This window comes from Ovis aries, chromosome 13 (assembly GCF_016772045.2).
Source record: "Ovis aries strain OAR_USU_Benz2616 breed Rambouillet chromosome 13, ARS-UI_Ramb_v3.0, whole genome shotgun sequence".
NCBI lineage: Eukaryota > Metazoa > Chordata > Mammalia > Artiodactyla > Bovidae > Ovis > Ovis aries.
In genome coordinates, this window is record NC_056066.1 from 35,406,015 (window position 1) to 35,429,245 (window position 23,231).

A 23,231-nucleotide genomic window follows, 5' to 3' on the forward strand; every position below is an offset into this window, starting at 1 on the left:
ACCAGTCTGTTGTTCCATGTCCACTTCTAACTGTTGCTTCTTGATCTGCATACAGATTTCTCAGGGGGCAGGTAAGGTGGTCTGGTATTCCCATCTCTTTAAGAATTTTCCAGTTTGTTGTGATCTACTCAGTCAAAGGCTTTAGCATAGTCAGTGAAGCAGAAATAGATGTTTTTCTGGAATTCTCTTGCTTTTTCTATGACCCACCAGATGTTTGCAATTTGGTCTCTAGTTCTTCTGCCTTTCCTAAACCCAGTTTGAACATTTGAAAGTTCTCGGTTCACGTACTGTTGAAGCCTAGAATTTATTTTGCCCTTGCGATGGTTAATTGCGTCAGTTTCATTGTGTCGCAGGGTGTCCAGATTAGCATTTGAACTGGTAGACTGAGTAAAGTTGATCACCTTCCTCAGTGGGGGTGGGTGGACATCATCCAATCCACCGAGGGTCTGAGTCAAACAAAAAGGAATAAAGAAGGTGAATTTGCTCTCTCTATGCCTGCCTGCTGAGCAGGGATGTTGGTCCTCTCCTTGCTTTGGACTGGGGCTTACACCATCAGTGATTCTGGTTCTCCGGCTGATAGATGGCAGATAGCAGGACTATGACATCTAAAAAGTTATTAATAAAATTAAAAAGCTGATTTCACTGGAGTAAAGTTATGGCCTTCGTCATGAATGGGGTTTGGACGAATCTTTGCCCACAGTTTGTTCTTGATTTTCATGGATTTGAGAAGATGGATGAGAAGTCCAAAGAGGTCACCAGCAACTTAGTGACCCTCAGCGAGAAGCTGGAGCTAGGTCTACAAGAGGACAACTTCACTGAACTCCTTGCTGGGCAAACAGGAGGAGCTTACTAATGAAGACATGAAGGAATTGGGGGCCCAGAGAAAGGACAAAGAGAGACAAGAGGAAGAAGAAGTAACTGAAGAACCGAAGAGATTCATGAGCAGGAAATGGCCAGAGAATTTTCCTTACTCGAGGAGGCACTGTTAGTTTTTGAGGCTTAGGGTCCAAATGTAGACTGATAAACAAAGGTTGTGGCAGCTGTTCAGAACACAATTCTGTGCTACTGTGTCATCTATGATGAAAAAAGAAGAGCTACTATCCAGACATCACTGGATCAGTTTTTCCAGAAGGTAGACAGAATTCTGTTCAGCAAGGGGAACCTGTGCCATCAACGTCAGGTGTGAGTGAAATATCAGCTTGCCCCGTCTCCTGTTGTTGACCATCCTTGTGCTAGTGCTAGGTTGCTTCAGTCACGTCCAACTCTTTAAAACCTACGTACGGACTGTAGCCCACCCAGCTCCTCTGTCCATGGGATTTCCTACGCAAGAATACTGGAGTGGGTTGCCATATCCTCCTCCAGGGGATCTTCCCCACCCAGAGATCAAACCTGTGTCTCTTATGTCTCCTGCACTGGCAGGCGGGTTCTGATGACCCTGCAGCTCTGCCATCTCCCACCTCCTCTGCCTCCTATAGTCAGTAACTCTTCCTGCCTGCTCACTGGATGCCAGCCCCTGTGTGCCAGCTGTTGTACTGTACTACTATACTTTTCAAGGTGATGTACTATAAGATTTTAAATGTTTTCTTTATATTTTGTGCTTGTTTTTATGTATCATTTGTGTAAAAAGTATCATAAACCTATTACTATATAGTACTATACAGCTGATTGTGTTAGTTGGGTACCGAGGCTAACTTTGTTGGACTTACAAATATGCGCTCAGAACAGAACTCGTTGGTATGTAGGGGACTTGCTATACAAACCCTGGGGAGAGACCTTTTGTTGGCACTCCTGTGTCTCTTTATGCCGAGGTCTTATCTCTCAAAGTCATAGACACCTGATTTAATTGCTGCCTGGGAGCCCACGTGTGACCCTGGGGCTTATTTTATTAAATGTTAATCTGTTCCTTTTGTTTGCCTTTTCCACACCCAAGAAAAAAATTTAATCTCTTCCTCATCTTCTAATATTCCTGTATGTTTTCTTTCTTCCCCCTCATTCTGTTTGTTTGTTTACATTTCATCTCTCTCTTGCTGGATGTATTTGCAACAGCGTAAGATAGAAAACCAAGACAGGGCGTCTCTTCGTCCTTCTCATTCTCTGTCCAAGGCAGCTTTGAAAGCTTTGATATAACCAACCAAGAATTTTCTCTGTCTCTCTTAGACATTTAATTTAAACAAAGCTTGGAAAAGTTAAACACTGACCTTTTATATGCTAGTCATGCTACTGACCCTTTGTTGGCTAGACTCCATGTAACCTAATGTCTTAACTTTCTGAGTCTAGCATGTTACCAGCACCTGACAATCCCTATCGTACTGCCCAACTTAAGTTCTGAAATATCAAATATTCATCTTTCTCTGAGAGGTTAAGTGTTGCTCAACATTTTGATTATTCTGGAACAGAAGGCTACTCTTCCATGAGTTCAGTGGCGTAAGAAGTTACCTATGTTGTGATCACTGACTGCAATCTGAAAGGAAATTCTTATCAGATAGTGTCATAAGTAAAATGAATGAAAATGTCAAAGCGTGACAGTGAAGAAAGCTGTTTGTGACTCTTTTGTTGAAAAAGAAATGGTCCAGATATAATTACAGTGTCCAAGTGGTATTGAGGCTTTAGAAATAAAATTGCATGAAGTTTGATATTTTACAACTTCGTAAAATATATTCAGATACTTTTTACTGAAATTGTACCAAGAATTTCAGTTCTTAACAAAGGATTTAAAATCAAGACTAGTAAGAGAGTAAATTCAACACATCATTTTTTTTTTCTACATCTATACTTCCAAGGGAAAAATTACTCTCTCTCTCAAACAAAAAGAGATCTTTCAGAAAGGTTCACTCATAGAAACCACAAAAGGTCACACAAATCAATTGATTTCCGCTGCTTTTGGCTAGAAGGGTAGTTTGCAAAAAGGTAAGAGACAACCAGAAGTAAGAGAGTGGATGAGACTATATTTTCACTCCCTCTCTCTGCCTCACCCCAAGGCCAGAAAAAGGCAAGCGAGGAACGGCCTCTCCTTCTTTCCATCATCAGGCGGTCATCAGAGAAAAGAATGAAAATTTTTCCCCACTGCTGCCAGAACAACATATGAAACATGGGCTTTTCCCTTGAGGAAATAAACCTGGAAAGAGAAGAAATTTCTTCTCAACTTCCACCCACCCTGCCCCCTACAAGGACCAGAAATCAGCTAGGCAGACAATTCCTTCCTGGCCCCACTGGGAGGAATGAGGTGAGACTTGGCAGAAAGAGTGTGGTTTGGGTTTAACGTGGTTTCGTCCTCCTGAAAGGTAGAGACCCGATTTCAGACAAAGTGCCATTGTCCAGTTTCCATTCAGAAATAAAATGCTGTGAACTTGATTTTATTTTTCTCACAAGCTTTCAGGCTCTATTAGGAGAATGTGGCCCAGGAATGTAGTCTGAGGCAGAAATCCCTGTTCACAGTGTTGCCTCAGGCAAGTCACTTAGCCAATTTCTTTCCACTGTGGGGTAGACAGAAAAAGGCCCCTGTTTGCAATATTTAAATATTAAACACAAGGCCTAGGTGAACAACTAACATAAATATTTCTTCTTGATGCTCTAACCATGACACAGATTACCGATCTTAACATTTCAGCTAATGTACAAATTTTTCAAAAACAAAAAACCATTTCATCACTATATAATACTTGCCTTAAGCAGTGAAAAAGTACAAAGGTTAAGGTCATTTTGAAGCAGAATTTCAAGGTCTTTAATTTTGCTGTGTCGTTCTCTTTATCTTTCCTTCCTCCTCCTTTTTTTTGTTGTTATTGTTGAACTTGATGTTTTCTCTTGCTTCATTTTCATTCAGGACATTAAGAAAACTCAGCATGTTTGTTTCCAACAATATTCAACAGTGTTCCTGCCAGTTTTCATTTAGAAGTCAATTCATTTTTTAAAAAATATTTATTTATTTGGCTGTGCCAGGTATTAGTCGAGGCACATGGGATCTTTATTTGAGGAATTTAGGATCTAATTCCCTGCCCAGGAGTTGAACCCTGGCCCCCTGCATTGGGAGCACAGAGTCCTTGCCACTGGACCATGAGGGAAGTCCATGCTACTTTTGATAATCACACTCTTTGGACTTTTCTCTCTTCTCTCTCTACCCACCCTGGCCCAAATTCTAAGCCTGAGATTTTTTTTGTGAATGTAAATTCAATTTTAAACACTATTCCTAACAGGTAATTCTTATATTGGTAGAAAAAAAGGAAGGATGGCCTTAACCTTGTAACTGCTGTGTAAACCACGTTGTGTCTTCATAAAGCAAGCTTTATAGTTTCATTATAAACAACTGGGCTTCCAAGATGGCTCAGTGGTAAAAACTCCGCCTGCCAAGCAGGAGACTCAGGAGATGCAGGTTCTATTCTTGGGTCAGGAAGATCCCCTCGGAGAGGAAATGGCAACCCACTCCAGAATTCTTGCCTGGAGAACCCCATGGACAGAGGATCCTGGTGGGCTACAGTCTACGGGGTTGCAAAGAGATGGAACACAACTTAGCCACTAAACCACTATAAACATTAGGGAGAGGAGAAATGAATCAAAACTGAGACTGAAAGAGTAACAGAACAAAAAGTACAAAGGAAATAAAAATACAGAAACACAAGAAACAGCTTATCCTCATTTCAAATTAGTATCTTCACCATAACTTATTTTTCACTGCCTTTCCAGGGAGCTCAGAGGAACTTGCTAGCAACATAGACTTCCCATAGTTCACTTTGGAGCTGGGAGGAAAACAGTGTTACCGTGACTCTCATTTTACAAATGAAAAACATGAAGGTGAAAGATGGCGTTATTAACTCAGTCTCACTAGTCAGTATGGAATCTTTGAACAAATGGCTTCTTTTTCAGACACTGAAAACTGACTTCGAACTTGCCTGATGGTCCAGTGTCTAAGTATCTGCCTGCCAATGCAGGAGATTCAGGAACTGACCAGAACGTGCAGGAAGGCTCTGCAACTCTTCCCCATGTCCAACCAAGGCTGTGACGCATCCTCAGCCAAGCAGAGACCACCACTAGGGGCTGCACATCCCCACGCAGCCTGGCCAGGGAGGTGATGACCCTCTCGGACAGCCTGGGTTGAGCCCCCTGCTCACCCTCTGCAGGTGAGCAAGTGGCTGTAAGCCCTGACCAGCTGCCTTCGTGGGCCAACCGTTTGGTCAGAAAACCTGTAACATCTCATCCCACCAGGCCCAGCTAGTCATTCATGGGCCCATGAATTCAGAGCAGCCTTGAAGTTGCCAAGAGTCGGATACCACTGAACCAACTGAGCACTGCTGTCATCAAAACTGCAGCATGGTGTTGGACCAACAGATTTCATAGAAACGGATTCTTCCTGTTGATGTACAGCAGAAGCCAACACAATACTGTAAAGCAATTATCCTCCAATTAAAAATAAATAAATTTTTTAAAAAACATGGATTCTCATGAGAAAGCAATTATCCTCCAATTAAAAATAAATAAATTTTTTTAAAAAATGGATTCTCATGGATCCTTACTCTATTTACAGAATCCAGGAATGTTCCAGTACAACATTTTAATCCGCCTCTTGCCTTCTGATAGGGGTGACCCTCACCAGACTAGCACATGGACTCCCAAGCGGCAAGACAGGGGGTTGGGCCACATGTTTGAGTTACCTGGGCTTGAAGCAGTGAACTGTGGCTGGTCACCCGTCAACAGGTCAGCCGGGCAAAGTCACACAGTCGACAGGTGTGTATTTATTAACAGAATGCAAATGCAAAAACAGGCATTTGTTGTCCAAGGGAGCAGATAACATGCCCGTCCTGACTGTGGGGAGTGTTCCCACAATCTGCTCTGGGCTAATGCAAACAGTGGTTCCTAATAAGTCATCTTTTCCTACAAAGGATATTGTAGTTTCAATATTTTTATATCAAAATGAGGTTGCTTTCCTACTCTCTGTCTTTTTTTTTTTTTTTTCATGCACTGGGACTTCATTGCTACATTCGGGCTTTCTCTCGTTGTGGTGAGCAAAGGCTACTTCCCAGATGAAGTGCATGGGTTTCTCACTGCAGTGGCCAGAGCACCACTGGACCACCAGGAAAAGGGAAGCCCCTTTCCTACTGTCTCGAGCAAACTATAAACACGGAAGGCTAACTTGGATAAATTAAAGACACTCAGTAATAAAAATGATTAAATATCACTAGATCTGTGAATTCATCCAGTCTGGCTCCCGGTCTGTAGAGTAGGCGTGGGGTTCCCCAGGGCACTCTAATCTTTGAGAGGGTTTGTGAAGGAACAATACCTTGCAGTAACGGCTAACATTTACAGCTCTGCAAGGAATGGAGCTAAATCTTTCTTTATCTTAGTCAATCCTCCCAACAACCCAATCTCAATCTATGTAAGATAACATTATCATCCTCATTGTGTCAGTGAGGAAACAGAGCTCATCCTTAGACTGAGACCACACCACAGGTGGCAAGCCAGATCCCTTGAGTCAAAACCATACCCACCATGACGTGTGTGTGTGTGTGTGTGTGTGTGTGTGTGTGTGTGTGTGTGTACGCTCAGTCACTCCAGTCGTGTCCGACTCTCTGCGACACTGGACTGTAGCCCACCAGGCTCCTAGGTCCACAAGGACTGTTAACATGTGATGATGAGCACTTTGAACCTCTGACTAAAACAAGTTCCTACAGAGACCCTCCTAGAGAGAGACTTCTGGTAGACCTTCTTCAAGCCCAGGAAGGACGGACGTTTTCCCAGAACAGGTGTGGAGAGGAGGCCATGGGAAATGGCCAGTTTATTTTTTTTCCAGATGAGATATTTGTGTGGTAGATATTCTGAAGACAGGAGTTTTTCTCCTTTCCATTACCTGCTGTCCCCACCTGAGAGGCAGTGCCTTCCCAGGGGCTCCTCTGTCCAGGTCAGTCCCCAGGGCCAGCAGAGCTTCCGCTCTTGATGGCCAGCTTGAGTGAATGAAGACGCCAAAGGCCCCGCTGGACTTAATTCACTGCTGAGAGCCAGGAAAAACAGCCCCATAAATCTTCCTCCGCTGAGAAAAGGCCGGGCTTCCCACGATGAGATAAACAAATTGAACATTTCAAAGCCACCTGTTAGGTACTCACCCCAATTTGCATATAAATACCAACTGACCGTCTCCTGTGGTTAAGCAAGATGGCTAAGGATGAGGGAGTTTATGGTCTACTCCTGGTGCTTGTCACAAACCAGTGCCAGGAAAGCCTGACCTCCGAACCTGCTTCACAATCAAGTGTCAGGCCTGGGAAATGACCCTTGACATTAGCATCCCAGAGGGACGGACTATCTGCCTTCAGGCAGCCTCCGACAGGAGTGCCCCTCCACCCTTTCAGACAGGAAGAGTTCCGGGGGAGTCCAGCAGGCTGGCAGCCACACCAGGTTTGCAGAGAAGTTTGCCTTTGAAAATGTTGATGGACAACAGAGCTGCTTTTGGAGAAATGGGGTTTATTCTTTCCACACTTTATCTGTATTTTTAGCAAACACTACTGGAAGCAGGTTGAATTTGGTTTGAGCCAGGTCTCGTGGAAAATGTACATACGTGTACATACAAAATATTACTAAATAAATAAAGGGACTACTCGAGTTCCAGTTCAGTTTCTCAGTCATGTCCGACTCTTTGTGACCCCATGAATCACAGCACGCCAGGCCTCCCTGTCCATCACCATCTCCCGGAGTTCACTCAGACTCACGTCCATTGAGTCCGTGATGCCATCCAGCCATCTCATCCTCGGTCATTCCCTTCTCCTCCTGCCCCCAATCCCTCCCAGCATCAGAGTCTTTTCCAGTAAGTCAACTCTTCGCATGAGGTGGCCAAAGTACTGGAGCTTCAGCTTTAGCATCATTCCTTCCAAAGAAATCCCAGGGTTGATCTCCTTCAGAATGGACTGGTTGGATCTCCTTGCAGTCCAAGGGACTCTCAAGAGTCTTCTCCAACACCACAGTTCAAAAGCATCAATTCTTTGGCGCTCAGCCTTCTTCACAGTCCAACTCTCACATCCACACATTACTACTGGAAAAACCATAGGCTTGACTAGACGGACCTTAGTCGCCAAAGTAATGTCTCTGCTTTTGAATATACTATCTAGGTTGGTCACAACTGTTCTTCCAAGGAGTTAAGCGTCTTTTAATTTCATGGCTGCACTCACCATCTGCAGTGATTTTGGAGCCCCAAAAATAAAGTCTGACACTGTTTCTACTGGTTCCCCATCTATTTCCCACGAAGTGATGGGACCAGATGCCATGATCTTCGTTTTCTGAATTTGAGCTTTAAGCCAATTTTTCACTCTCCTCTTTTACTTTCATCAAGAGGCTTTTTAGTTCCTCTTCACTTTCTGCCATAAGGGTGGTGTCATATGCATATCTGAGGTTATTGATATTTCTCCCGGCAATCTTGATTCCAGCTTGTGTTTCTTCCAGTCCAGCGTTACTCATGATGTACTCTGCATAGAAGTTAAATAGCAGGGTGACAACATACAGCCTTGACGTACTCCTTTTCCTATTTGGAACCAGTCTGCTGTTCCATGTCCAGTTCTAACTGTTGCTTCCTGACCTGCATACAGATTTCTCAAGTGGCAGGTCAGGTGGTCTGGTATTCCCATCTCTTTCAGAATTTTCCACAGTTTACTGTGATCCATACAGTCAAAGGCTTTGGCATAGTCAATAAAGTAGAAATATATGTTTTTCTGGAACTCTCTTGCTTTCTCCATGATCCAGCGGATGTTGGCAATTTGATCTCTGGTTCCTCTGCCTTTTCTAAAACCAACTTAAACATCTGGGAGTTCACGGTTCATGTATTGCTGAAGCCTGGCTTGGAGAATTTTGAGCATTACTTTACTAGCATGTGAGATGAGTGCAATTGTGCGGTAGTTTGAGCATTCTTTGGCATTGCCTTTCTTTGGGGTTGGAATGAAAACTGACTTTTTCCAGTCCTGTGGCCACTGCTGAGTTTTCCAAACTTGCTGGCATATTGAGTGCAGCACTTTGACAGCATCATCTTTCAGGATTTGAAATAGCTCAACTGGAATCCATCACCTCCACTAGCTTTGTTCTTGGTGATGCTTTCTAAGGCCCACGTGACTTCACATTCCAAGATGTCTGGCTCTAGATTAGTGATTACATCATCATGATTATCTGGGTTGTGAAGATCTTTTTTGTACAGTTCTTCTGTGTATTCTTGCCACCTCTTCTTAATATCTTCTGCTTCTGTTAGGTCCATACCACTTCTGTCCTCTATCGAGCCCATCTTTGCATGAAATGTTCCCTTGGTATCTCTAATTTTCTTGAAGAGATCTCTAGTCTTTCCCATTCTGTTCTTTTCCTCTATTTCTTTGCATTGACTGCTGAAGAAGGCTTTCTTATCTCTTCTTGCTATTCTTTGGAACTCTGCATTCAGATGCTTATATCTTTCCTTTTCTCCTTTGCTTTTCGCCTCTCTTCTTTTTCACAGCTATTTGTAAGGCCTCCCCAGACAGCCATTTTGCTTTTTTGCATTTCTTTTCCATGGGGATGGTCTTGATCCCTGTCTCCTGTACAATGTCACGAACCTCATTCCATAGTTCATCAGGCACTCTATCTATCAGATCTAGGCCCTTAAATCTATTTCTCACTTCCACTGTATAATCATAAGGGATTTGATTTAGGTCATTAGGTGCCCAATATGCTACTGGAGATCAGTGGAGAAATAACTCCAGAAAGAATGAAGGGATGGAGCCAAAGCAAAAACAATACCCAGCTGTGGATGTGACTGGTGATAGAAGTAAGATCCGATGCTGTAAAGAGCAATATTGCATAGGAACTTGGAATGTCAGGTCCATGAATCAAGGCAAATTGGAAGTGGTCAAACAAGAGATGGCAAGGGTGAACGTCGACATTCTAGGAAGCAGCAAATTAAAATGGACTGGAATGGGTGAATTTAACTCAGATGACCATTATATCTACTACTGCGGACAGGAAGCCCTCAGAAGAAATGGAGTAGCCATCGTGGTCAACAAAAGAATCCAAAATGCAGTACTTTGATGCAGTCTCAAAAATGACAGAATGATCTCTGTTCGTCTCAAGGCAAACCATTCAATATCAGTTATCTAAGTCTATGCCCCAATCGGTAACGCTGAAGAAACTGAGGTTGAATGGTTTTATGAAGACCTACAAGACCTTTTAGAACTAACACCCAAAAATGATGTCCTTTTCATTATAGGGGACTGGAATGCAAAAGTAGGAAGTCAGGAAACACCTGGAATAACAGGCAAATTTGGCCTTGGAGTACAGAATAAAGCAGGGTAAAGGCTGATAGAGTTCTGCCAAGAGAACGCACTGGTCATAGCAAACACCCTCTTCCAACAACACAAGAGAAGACTCTACATATGGACATCACCAGATGGTCAACACCAAAATCAGATTGATTATATTCTTTGCAGCCAAAGATGGAGAAGCTCTATATGGTCAACAAAAACAAGACCCGGAGCTGACTGTGGCTCAGATCACAGTAACTCCTTTGGTAACTCCTTATTACCAAATTCAGACTCAAATTGAAGAAAGTAGGAGAAACCACTAGACCATTCAGGTATGACCTAAATCAAATCCCTTATGATTATACAGTGGAAGTGAGAAATAGATTTAAGGGCCTAGATCTGATAGATAGAGTGCCTGATGAACTATGGAATGAGGTTCGTGACATTGTACAGGAGACAGGGATCAAGACCATCCCCATGGAAAAGAAATGCAAAAAAGCAAAATGGCTGTCTGGGGAGGCCTTACAAATAGCTGTGAAAAGAAGAGAGGCGAAAAGGAAAGATATAAGCATCTGAATACAGAGTTCCAAAGAACAGCAAGAAGAGATAAGAAAGCCTTCTTCAGCAGTCAATGCAAAGAAATAGAGGAAAATAACAGAATGGGAAAGACTAGAGATCTCTTCAAGAAAATTAGAGATACCAAGGGAACATTTCATGCAAAGATGGGCTCGATAAAGGACAGAAAGGGACTATGGGAAACTAGAAATAATACAACAACTGGAAAGGCACAAATGATCACCCTCTACCCATACATACATTTTTTTTTAAATTTACCTTCGGTTATTTAAGTTATTTCTTAAGAAAAATAATATATATATAATATAATAAATGATATAATAATAAAATAATAATATAGAATTGTTTTTTACAGATTTCCTGGTGGCTAAGACAGCAAAGAATCTGTCTGCAATTCAGGAGATCTAGGTTCAATCCCTGGGTCAAGAAGATTCCCTGGAGAAGGGAATGGCAAGTGACTCCAGTATTCTTGCCTGGAGGATCCCATGGACAGAGGATCCTGGTGGGCTACAATCCATGGGGTCACAAAGAGTCAGACACAACTGAGCAACTAACACACACACATGGAATATTTTTGGCTACACTCGGTATATATAAATTATGTTATATATTATGGTATTATATTAATATGATTAATAAATTATTGGTATGTTTGTATATATTATAAATATAAATAAGTTATTGATATATGTAGAAATACATAAACAATATCAATAAATTAATGTTATTGATGTTCTATCAATTTTATCCTATGGGTTACATTCCTTGGTCAGGAAGATCCCCTGGAGAAGGAAATAGCAACCCATTCCAGTAATCTTGCCTGGGAAATCTCATGGACAGAGGAGCATAGTGGGCTATAGTCCAGGGAGTCACAGACGAGTCAGACACAACTTAAGTGACTGAACACTCACATTATGATATTATATTAATTATGTCATAATAGTGATATATAATAATATTAAAATAATATAAACTATATAATAATACAATAAAAGAAAGCCCTGCAAAAGTCTAAATTATAAAACTGCAAATGGATGCACCAGAACCACTTGAGTTTTGAAGTGAAGCATTTTCAAATGAAAATGCTAAATGTTTGAGGGGGGCAGGGGATTTATTTATAACTTTTGGTGTGCCCTTGAATGAAAGACTGAGCAAACTATACACTGCTTTCATTACAGCCTCTGGTCAGAGGCTCATTTCCAAAAGAAGGAAAAAGCACTTGCTAAAATTGCCCCAATGGGGCCGAGACGAACCATTAAAGGTGAAATGGTGTGTCTGCCCGCACATTCTGGAACCTTGAGCTTTGTGACGACCACAGCTCTCAGGGGCTTGTTCTTAACTCCTTAGAGAAACCATGTTTGACGAAACTTTTGAATATTTTAAAATAATAAGATGAAAATACAACTCTTGGATTCATAGGCGGTGAGGACGTACTTCTTGGTGAGTCCGTTTCCTTCAATGAGCTTGGAGGCTGCACTAACTTTACAAGCTGGCCACACCTCAAACCCTTCATAAGTAATTCGTTTTCCTTTAGGCTTCGGGTAGAGACAATAGTTTGGGGTAAACAAACAAACAGAAAGACAATGTTTATTTACTGATAATCTAAACTCAGGCACCCGTTGACAAGAAGCCTTGATCTTTCTTCATCTCATTCTCCCCTTGGATTTTGGAAACCTACAAAGCTGACTAATCCTAGATCCTCCCCCCTGGGAGTTCACAGTTTAAGCCTTAAGACCAGGTGAGAAATACCCCATTCACCAAGGCAACTGTGAGTTAAAATCTGTGGTATCAAAGCAAGGATCCTTCAATTAAAAATAAATTTTTTTTTTAATCACATCCACTACATTTAGTAAAACATGTTTCCACCTGAACGTCTAACACTTGAAAAGAGAAACTGCTTGAAGTGTGGTGTTTCTCCATTGTTCTCATCAGACCCAGGGCAGTTCCGAGAGGGAGAGACCTAGGATAAGGAGCTTCATGCCTTTCGCTTGGTTTTCACTGCTTAAACAATTTTTGTTCCATTAGGTTTATAACGCAAGATCTTTCACAGTCTTCACATGTCTAAAAACAAACCACTGACAAATTCCAACATCTACTTACACACTGTCTTGAAATTTGTTAAACATAAAATCATTCTAGGATTACTAAGACTCTTTGGCTTGCATGGCCTTTGTTTATATATCCAGTGTGCAATAAATACTAATAGTTATCAACTCATCTTCTCGGGCTTCTGTTCAGGCTTAGTCCAATATCAATCTAATCTGCAAGATAAAGTGAAAGTGAAATCGCTCAATCATGTCCGACTCTTTACTGTAGCCTACCAGGCTCCTCCCTCCATGGGATTCTCCAAGCAAGAGTACTGGAGTGCGTTGCCGTTTCCTTCTCCAGGCTATCTTCCTGACCCAGGGATTGAACCCAGGTCTCCTGCATTCCAGGCAGAAACTTTAACCTCTGAGCCACCAGGGAAGCCCTGCAAGATACAGGCAGCTAAATACAAATTTGAAATAGCCCCCAAGAGGCCATCTGGCCACTGGCTACCAGGAAGAATGAATCTCCTTAAACTCTTGACAATCTCCTTAAATGCCTTGAGACATTATCTAACTGCTTATCCAAAGAATCTTCCAAGATTGCTCATCAATGCCTAACTGGTTACCACCGTTCACATTCATATAAAGGGGAAAGTTTGCAGCCGAATGGTTGGTAGCCCTCCCTTAGCAACAAATACTTGTAAACTCTACAAAGCAGAACCACTGGAAAATTGCTGCCTTGTTAAAAGTAAACCCCTATCTGGTTAAACTCAGCCCTTCTCCCTTCTCAGTTCCTTCTCCAAACTTCTGGAATGGCAGAGCAGGGAACGATACCACCACACCACAGAACTGTTAGCAGTGTTAGCAGATTAACAAGGGTGTGTTTAAAGTCTAAAACTGTACTTCCAGTAAAGAGATGTCAAAACTTGAAAGTGTTTAATTTCATTATTTCATTAGATCTCAAATTCTCTGATCAATGATCTGATTTTTTTAAGTCTACAGAGTGACTTATGCACTGAATGAGTTGCAGGAGGTGAGGGGGGGAGGGAGCATGTGGATGTTGGAGCAACTTATTTTCTCATGATGACTGTGACCCACAGAGTAACTAAATTAACTTCATCCAGGGAAATTAGGTTGCTCACAAAGTAGGGTGCCCCTCCCAAATTCACAAAGTCCCCCAAACCAGTAGAACCATTGTATTTTGTTGGGACTACCTATGAGGCCAAATGTAATTGAATGCATCAATCAGACACACACTGTTCAAGCAGTTCTGACACCTTCTCTCACCTAACCTGGCTCCTGTGATCTTCTCAATGGATTAACCACCTGGAGCAGCTGAAACTCTAAGAGAACTTCATTCTGTCAAATATGGAAAAACAGAATAGGTACACACAATGGAAAGGTTCTTATCAGTAGCCATTTAGATTATTCCAAAAAGAAATAGTTACAAACCAACATAATTTGTACCTAGAAGAGACTTTGTTGTTCAGTCACTCAGTTGAGTCCGACCCTTTATGACCAACCCCATGAACTGTAGCACACCAGGCTTCCCTGTCCTTCACTATCTCCCAGAGTTTGCTTAAACTCATGCCCCTTGAGTCCGTGATGCCATTCAATAAAAGCAGTCAATTTGAATGCAAATTTTTAAAAAGTTAAATCCAGTCTGCAGGTGACTTACGGGCTTGCAAAACTCAAATATGTTATCTGAAATACTAAAAAGTCAAAAATATTCACTGTATAAATAGTAGGGACAATAGGGACAATTTTGAGGATTTGGGGGCCACTTGAGTTCATCCAAGACTCTTGTATTGGTAGGAATACCTACTCCTATACCTCGCCACAATTGTCATATAAAGTGTAATTACTGCCCCCATGGTGTGGGAAACCAAACTTGAGTAGCCAAAGAGCCTGAGTAAAGTGCCCAAATTCACACAGCTGATGGAAATAGAGTCTACATAGGAATCCAGGCTTCGAGACCCCCAAGCGCACTTGATTGCTCCTTTGGCTAAGTTCAACCTCATCACACCATGTAGCTTTTGAAGGTTTAAAGTTATGTGGGTGAAGAGACACAGAAGAGGACCAATTAAAGGCTTTAAAGAAAAAAGCTGTCCAGGCCCCAAATAGGCTACTTCCAGACTCGATACTAGATGCCACTGCTTTCAAGCTTTTAGCCTATAATCAAGGCATATTGAAACCAGATTTACAAGCTCTTCAGAAGAGACCTTTGTGATTTTCTAAAGCAGACATGTTTGGTATTTTAGGAGGGAGGTCAAACCCCCTATGGTGCAGTGTTTTTAATAAAATCAGTTCAGCAGAAATTAGAGACACACCAGTCAATTTCTAGGAAGCCTCGGAGCCATTCAAAGTAAGGGAAGGGGCAGGGTGGGGGGAGGGGAGAATAACATAAAAGATGTAACCACCGACAGAGCAGTTTTTTCAGAAGGGGCAGAATGTCTAAGGGGTGCAGATACAGAAACATCATGACAACCACTTGTCTCTGGTTTGGGCAAATTTCCGCTTAAAAAGGGAAAATCACTTTTGGGGGGAGTTCTATGTCCACATTAAACAAGAACTGTTTCTGATCAGCCCAGCCATGCACTGACACCTCAAAGGAACGGCAAACATCTCTACAAGGGAAAAACAAACAAACCCGTCATCCTCCTTACATCACCGAATCAGGTAGGTCGCTATTTCATGAAGGGTCCTTTATCTCCACTCTTGGCAACCTCTACACTCTCATAGGGAACCAAAAGTAGACTTTATATATTTAGCTCTTAGAAAAATCAAAGTGGAGAAACCTACAGTATTTTTGCTGAAAGGCCAAGTTATGTGCAGATTTGACTTTAAAACTGGTGGCAGAAACACACAAATATTAAATAGGCAGCAAAGGGAGAGGATTTGTTAGGAAAAGAGACAGGGCCCACCTATTACGTGGTGACAACTAGAGCCCCACTGTGCGCACAGAGCCAGCATCCTACCCAACAGGGAGGTGTGAACAGCCTTGCAGATTTAAGCTCAGCCCAGAAGAACCAGGTGGAGGCTCTTCTATTCATCTATTAAAGGTCTGTGATCTTAGCACCCACACACACCCAGGCCTTTCCTGGGTCTTCTCTGGAAGAAGTTCCTGGAACTTCCCTGGAGTTCACTGTTGTCAAATTGCTTCAAAGAGGATGAATTTCAATCCTTCATGGTTTTATTTCCTAATGAATTCCTGAGCTCCTAATTAACTGGTATTGGGAAGAAATGTGATGAATAAGAAACACCAGGGTGAGCAAGGAGAGGCCACTTTAGAATCCATGGTATTTGCACAATGCACTCATGACATAAGAACACAGAAGAGACAAGAAGCCTTTTGATCTTCAAGCCCCAAAACTACTGAAATTTGACCTAAAGCTTGAAAGAGATGGTGAGGGCAAAAATTTCACCAACTGGCCATTTTGATTCCTTCTCTTCCCTTAGGTTTGGAGAGTTAGGCCCAAAATTCTTTAACTCTCTCAAAAAAAATGGATGCACATAAAATGTAACACTTTAAGAAACTGTAAGTCACCCATGCAAGAATTCTCAGTCTCAAAAAGCACAATATGAATGCCGTCATTTATTAAAATGTGTATTTATTCCATAGCCTAATTTATTTGGGGCCGTGGCTTATTAGTTATTAAATAACCTAGGTATTCGTTTTTAGACTACTCATTTCAACTCAGATTCTTCCATCAACTGGGTGACGGCACCTGTCTTAAAGGACCCAAATTATGCTGATCATAAAATATCCCCGAATATATGCAAAATATCCTTTTTAACATTCACAAAAGGAAACCCCACAGGTACTCAAATATGCAAGCTGTAAGTTAATTTTTAAGCAAAAGTTTCAAATATAAAAAAGAATCAAGAAAAGAACCTACAAATTATTCTCATATTTAAGATAATAAAGTCCCATTTTAGAGGAAAAGTATACATGTGGCATAGCTTTAAATTCAGGCTGGGCTTTATTGCCAAAGTCCTCCAGGAATGGAAACACTATTATTTAGTGTGTTAGTGGCTAAAATCAACAGTCTATTTGATTATATTAAAAAAAAATCATTTGGGGGAGAAATTATTATTTAAATCTTAATTGACTATATATAATGTTCACTACTGAAAATCTAAGATTGAGAAGTAAAAAAAATTATCGTTATAACACACTCTGTTGAAGGAAGGTTTAAAAACTACGAGTGTGAGACAGTAATGTTTGGCTAATCTGGGGTCCAAAATATTTAATTAAGTCCAGAATAAACTGATAAATTAATTAACATTAAAAGTAGACAGTGATTAACTTAAAAAAAAAAAAAAGATTCATTTAGTAGGCTTTTTTCCTTTTCTGATGGGAGGTAGAGACACATTTAAAAACAAATTCCAGAGTACCTGGACCAAGCTGATAAATATCACCTTTTGGTAAGGCAACTTCGGAAACTGATCAATGATATCTGACTCCAGTATAACTAAGTTTCCAATTTCTCTTGGATGAAAGTTAAAACCAGAATTATCCTAACAAAAAACTGTGAGTAAGACACTGAATGATGGGCAGTACACATTTAGAAATTCTCCATGCTGTAAGAAAACAACACACGGGCCATGTAAGAACAAACAAGATCTTGGTCTTGTTAAGAAAAAAAGACTCAAGCCAAGATCTATAGTTGAGATACTACACTGAGCAATCATAGGTCTTCACTTGTATAATTAACATGTAGTTCCTTGCCCTTCCGGCTTAGTTTTTAATTTATGACAAGACACCACTAAATTTCAGACAAAAAATATATATATATATTTTAAATCTTTACAATAAATCAAGATGTAGGAGCTTACAGAGAACACATTTGTTTATTTAGGTACTCAATTCTAGCTCCCTCTGAATGCAAATAACCCTGGTAACAGTGTACAGAGTCCTCTCTTTGCTTTTTAATAATTTTAAAGGAAATAATACATTTTGACTGTATTTAAGTCTGTGCAAATAATCCTTCAGAAGAAATAGCCAAGATTCTGTTTGCAGAGGTCATTCCATCTCTCGCAGATGATGACGCGAGTTAGTTTTGTCTTCAGATAAAGTGCTCCCGCCCAGCAGAACTCTAGAGGGTCCCAGACGTCCAGTTCCGTGAGGCCCAGTCATACGAACTCCAGCTTCCCGTGCCCGCTGTACATGCCCCAGTGCACAAGCGACAGGATGCGGTCGTGGCTGAGGTCGGCTTGTCTCATCTTATCGCAGGTCAGACAGCAGTTCTCATGGCCACTCACGGGCACCATGCACTCCAAGTCCAACTTCGCCACCTGCCCCTTTTTGGAGTGGTGTCCATGGAAGCTGTAGTGCAAGCGTGAGAGCATCTGCTGCCGCTGCTCCTGTAGCCTCTTGTTCTCGCTCCGCAGCATCCTCAGGGCCAGCATAATTAGCAACACCAGGATCAGCCCCCCAGCGATGGGAACTGCGATCACCGCCGCCCGGAACCACAGCTCTTTGGAGGACGTCAGCTCCTGTACTTTGGTGATGAGGTTTCTGCTACCATCGTGCTGATACCTGTTCCCTTGTCCTAAAGGGGGCACAAGCAAAACCATCAAACTCAGTCGCCCCTTCCTGGAGCTTTGCCAGAGCATCTCTCCTTTTAAACGCGGTACCCCCCTTAAAGGAGATCAAACGCTAAAGGAAATTAACCCTGAATATTCATTGCGAGGACTGATGCTAAAACTGAAGCTCCAATACTTTGGCCACCTGATGTGCACAGCCGACTCACTGGCAAAGACCCTGATGCTGGGAAGGATTGAGGGCAGGAGAAGAAGGGGATGACAGAGGAGAAGATGGTTGGATGGCATCCCCAACTCAATGGACATGAGTTTGAGCAAACTCTGGGAGATGGTGAAGGACAGGGAAGCCAGTTGTGCTGCAGTCCATGGGGTCGCAAACAGTTGGACACAACTGAGTGACTGAACAACAGCAATTCCCTTAAACAGAGGCTTCCAATTCAACCAACATTTAGAACAGAAATGCTGCCCAATGAGGCAGAGGAGCTTCCAAAAACATTTGTTTACAGACTATCATTACTGATTATTAATGGCCTTTTAATGGCCTCAAAATGTTGGGAAAAAACAGGCAAAACCTATTATGCAGACAGAAATCTAGGGCTCAGGCAGACATGAAAGTCACTCAATAGAGATGCATCTTTGCGCCCAGCCTGGCTTCTCCCTCAGCTGTCTCTAATTACATCAACAACAAAATCAATAGCAGACAGACAAAGCTGTGGCTGTCACAACCCTAGAGGCCAAGTGAGGGTTTGGTCAGAGTGGGTGCCGCTCCTACCTGAGGCCTCCCCCTTGGGCGGGGTGAGGACATCCTGTAGCCCCCTATAGTTACACATGTCTTCATGACAGCACTCCAAAGAGGGCAAGGGGCTCCCAGAGTGGTTGCGAGCCTGTCTGGCTTGGCAGATGTCCGCTGTGCTTGCCAGGGAGTCCAGGCAGCCATGGGTGAGCGGGGAATTGGTGTTCTGAGGATCCAGGAGTCTGGAGAAGCAGGCGCTCAGTTCAGATTTACACATGTAACCAGTAGCCACGCAGTGGGCTGCATCACAGTAGCATCTGATTTCACCTGAAAATGATGGGCAATTGCATCAAATGGCTTCAGAGACCAGATAAAGCATCAGCTTCAACAACTGTGCTATGCTAAGTCCCTCAGTCGTGTCCAACTCTTTGAGGTCCCATGGACTGTAGCCCACCAGGCTCCTCTGTCCATGGGATTCTCCAGGCAAGAATACTGGAGTGGGTTGCCACGCCCTCCTCCAGGGGATCTTCCTGACCCAGGGACTGAACCTGTGTCTCTCAAGTCTCCTGCATTGGTAGGTGGGTTCTTTACCGCTAGCACCACCAGACCCCAAATTTCAAAGACATTCACTTTAGGGAATATTCAGCTGAGGGCTTAGAAGGGCTGACCACATGGATCCCTGGAGCCCCTTGTGCAAGTCAGTGCTCGAATCCCAAGTCAGATAAATATCATTTTAGAAATGTATTAATCCACATAGCAGAGGATGAAAGTTCAGTGTAGGATAAGCTAGCAAGTAATTAAAAATTACACTTTTGTCTTTGAAGCAAAATAATCATCACCAGGATTTTTCCTACCATAAGGTAAATTACATTATTGACTTGTTTTAATCCTACATGACCATACAACCTAAAATGCTAGGCTTTTTGATTTTGTTAGTATAAATATTTGATCGGAACTGCTGAATTGTTTACTACCTTGAAGGGCTGTGCCAAGGTTTAAGAGCTTTCGCTAACACCTTATAAAGTTATTAACTAGAAACACAACAATCTAGAAATTGCTCTGGTCAGGAGGTTTTAAAACTATGAAACTGGGCAGCTATTTGCAACCTCTCTAGAAAAGGCAAACTTTGCCTATAAAGATCTGTTCATGCAGGGGAGCTTTTAGTCAGATATTGTAAAACAGGAACTAGGCAGTTTACAATTAGTGGTTTGCTTGCCAAAGTCAATTTCTTTCAGCCCAAATGGAAAGTCATAAAACTGGGGGCAGGGAGGAGGGGGTGAAACTGCAAGGCTCCCTCCTCCCCCCACCCCTCAACTCCCCAGTTTTATATGTAATTCAACATGGGATCTAAAACGGGAAACATTGAAACTGAAAATCCTCTGCTGGTTGAATGAAAAATCCTTAAGGAAACCTCAAATTTTTCTACAGGAAGTGATTAAAAGTTTCCTTTATAAAACTTAGTTTGTGAGTTGCAAGCAGGTTAACATTCTGCCACAAGATCTGAGACTTCCATGTCAATTTCTGGTTGAAACAATCTGGGGCTGGGAGTGATCACTCACATGATACCTGACCTGGTGGACCTCGGCCACTGTCACAGGCCACGGCTATAGCCTGCTGTGAACTGAACTTAGGTACATGCCTCTCCCCAGCTTCTCCATCTGAAGTGCTGTCTTAGTTTCAGAAACCAAAGCTCTGAAATTAAACACCAACACCCGGCATTGCTGCTCTACAAATCTCCTCCCAGCCTCACCTTTCTTCTTTCTCCTCCTTTCGAGAATGCCTGAGTAAGATGTCTCATTTAATTATCTGTCCAAATTCCAGGCCACCGTAAGGCTGCTAGTGCTTCAGTTCTTTTTAAAAAAATAAAAAAAAAACCCAGCCAGCTAAACATAGATCTTTGGCAAGCTGAGTTTCACTGTGCAAAGCCAGAGGTCCTCCTCCTGTCCTAGGTCTGGGCCTGGGTCCCTTCCCTTCTCCAGTAAATAAGACCTTCCAGTTAGAATCCTGCTTTGTACAAGTTCTTTTCTTCTCTCTCCAACCCCGCTTTTTCGCAGAAGCTCACTGATCTTAAGTGGGTGGTGACTGAATATCCCTAAGTCTGACAAATTCCACATATAGATTGAAAGAAGAAATAAAGCAGATTAAAAGTCCATGTTGATCCCATGCACTTCAGACATCATGCAGAAAAAAAGAAAGCTGAATACAAGCAAAATGCTGCTTAAATATTTATGAGAGCCTATTTTAAAGACTATATTTCAATGGCCTAAAACAGTCTAATAAAAATTTGACAGGTAACTAGGAAAGTTCTAACAACTTTTTTTTTTTTAATTGGAGCCACATTGGAGCAAGTTGAATAGACTTTTGTGTAACTGTATTAAAACTATATTTCTGCTGTTTCATAAAGTTTCTTCCTGTGGCATGCGAAAAGGCCAGGAGGGGACTGGTATTTTGAAGCAGGGAACAATGCTCTTCTGTCTGCCCCCCTTTCTGGTTACTGTATGTGGTGATTAAACAAAAATGTCTGCTTCAGTCAGGACGGCTACAGGAGAGGCTGCTGGCTTCTTTAAAAGCTTTTGAAGTCCGCAGCAGTCAGAAACCTCTGATCCCCTAATTATATCATTATCAGGCGCATAGTTTCGGTATCTGTGACTTATGTCAGCCGCGGTCCGGCCCCGTTCGGCCGGTCTTTGATAGACCGGGAGGCTTCCCTCTGCAGGCTGCTACGAGGGCTGTTATTTAGGGTTAATTACAGCCTTTCTTCCAAAATAAATAAATACTGTAGCACATCATCTCTGCTGGCCCGGCTGATCCTTCAACCTCATGCCTGCTACATGGCAATTAGAGAAAAGGGGCGGGGGGGGGGGGTGCAAAAGCTAAAAATGCCTCCTATTTTTAAGAAAAATTATCTGTTCACAGGACAAACAGTAGGCAGAGTTCGTGGCAGGAGAGGTGGCGGGCCCTTGAAATTCAAGAGAGAGTTGTCGGGGAAAGGCGAAAGCCTGCAGAGGGGGAAAAAAGAAAAAAAGAAACTGACCGCTGCAATTTTTTTTTTTTTTTGAGTAGTGTTTATAAAATATGAGGTGAGTGGGAAAAGAGACTGCTGACGGAGTCCACACCTCCCAGCCCACAAGCAGAAGCGCTGCCCACACCGCTGTACGCGGACACACACCTGGGACACTTACACGCGGGGAGGAACCACTCGGGCTCACAAAGACAGACACACACGGACACTCACGGACAGAGACATTTAAACACGGAGACACTCACAGGTGAAGATGCTCCAATACAGAGAGACACACAACAGACACACAAGTGCACTCACGACAAAAACACTCAAATACAGACACACGTTCACAGCAGAGACACATTCAAATAAAATACAGAGTCGCGCACACAAACCGAGACTCTCGGACTCAAACTGGGACACACACACGAAACACGCGGGCACGGTGCATCGGCGGGCGGGAGACTGCGGTCCCTCCCGGCCGCTCCCGCCCCACGCAGCGGCTGCAAACGCTCAGAAGTTCACGACCGACAGACTCGCACAAACAGTTTGACAACCACTCGCCCAGGTCTCACTCCACCTCCACGCGCCCGGCCCCGGGACACTGGGGTGGGCGGGTGGCCCCGAAGCCACCGCCGCGACTTCTAAGAACAGACAACTTGTCGCGACTTGCTGGCTCGGCGCGGGAGGCCGCCTCTGCCGCCGCTAACAAAGCCCCGGGACCCCGCGGCCCTCCCCGGGGAGCGCGCGCCCCGCCGGCCGGCGGGCACCCACCTTTGGTGAGCAGGACCGCCATGGCGCAGAGTTCAAGCTGCAGCCAGACGAAGATGTAGCTGGAGTGGCGATCCATGGACGCCCCCCTCCACGGCCCCGGCGCCCCCGCCGGCTCCCGGAGCCGCGGCTCAGCTGCAGCCTACGGCTCCCGGCGCGCGTAGTGCATGGGTAATGCCCGGGGCGCGGGGCCGGGCCGCAGCTGGAGCATGGAGAGCGGCTGGAGGGGCGCGAGGGGCACGGTCCGGTTCCGCAATCCCGGCTCCCTCCGCTCGGCCCGACAGCTGGGTGGGCTTCAGGCTCTGCTCTCTTCGGTCGGCCACTCAGCAAAAGGAACCAGCAACCCA

The 23,231-nt window shown here is 43.2% G+C and overlaps 1 protein-coding gene across 1 annotated transcript; it reads right to left on the reverse strand.

Moving 5' to 3' along the window:
- Window positions 1-17,965: 17,965 nt before the first annotated feature.
- On the reverse strand, window positions 17,966-22,963 carry BAMBI (BMP and activin membrane bound inhibitor). Its single transcript, NM_001009761.1, is given in 3 exon segments — window positions 17,966-18,384; window positions 19,149-19,436; window positions 22,888-22,963. Coding segments are annotated over 3 exon segments (783 nt in total).
- Window positions 22,964-23,231: the final 268 nt, after the last annotated feature.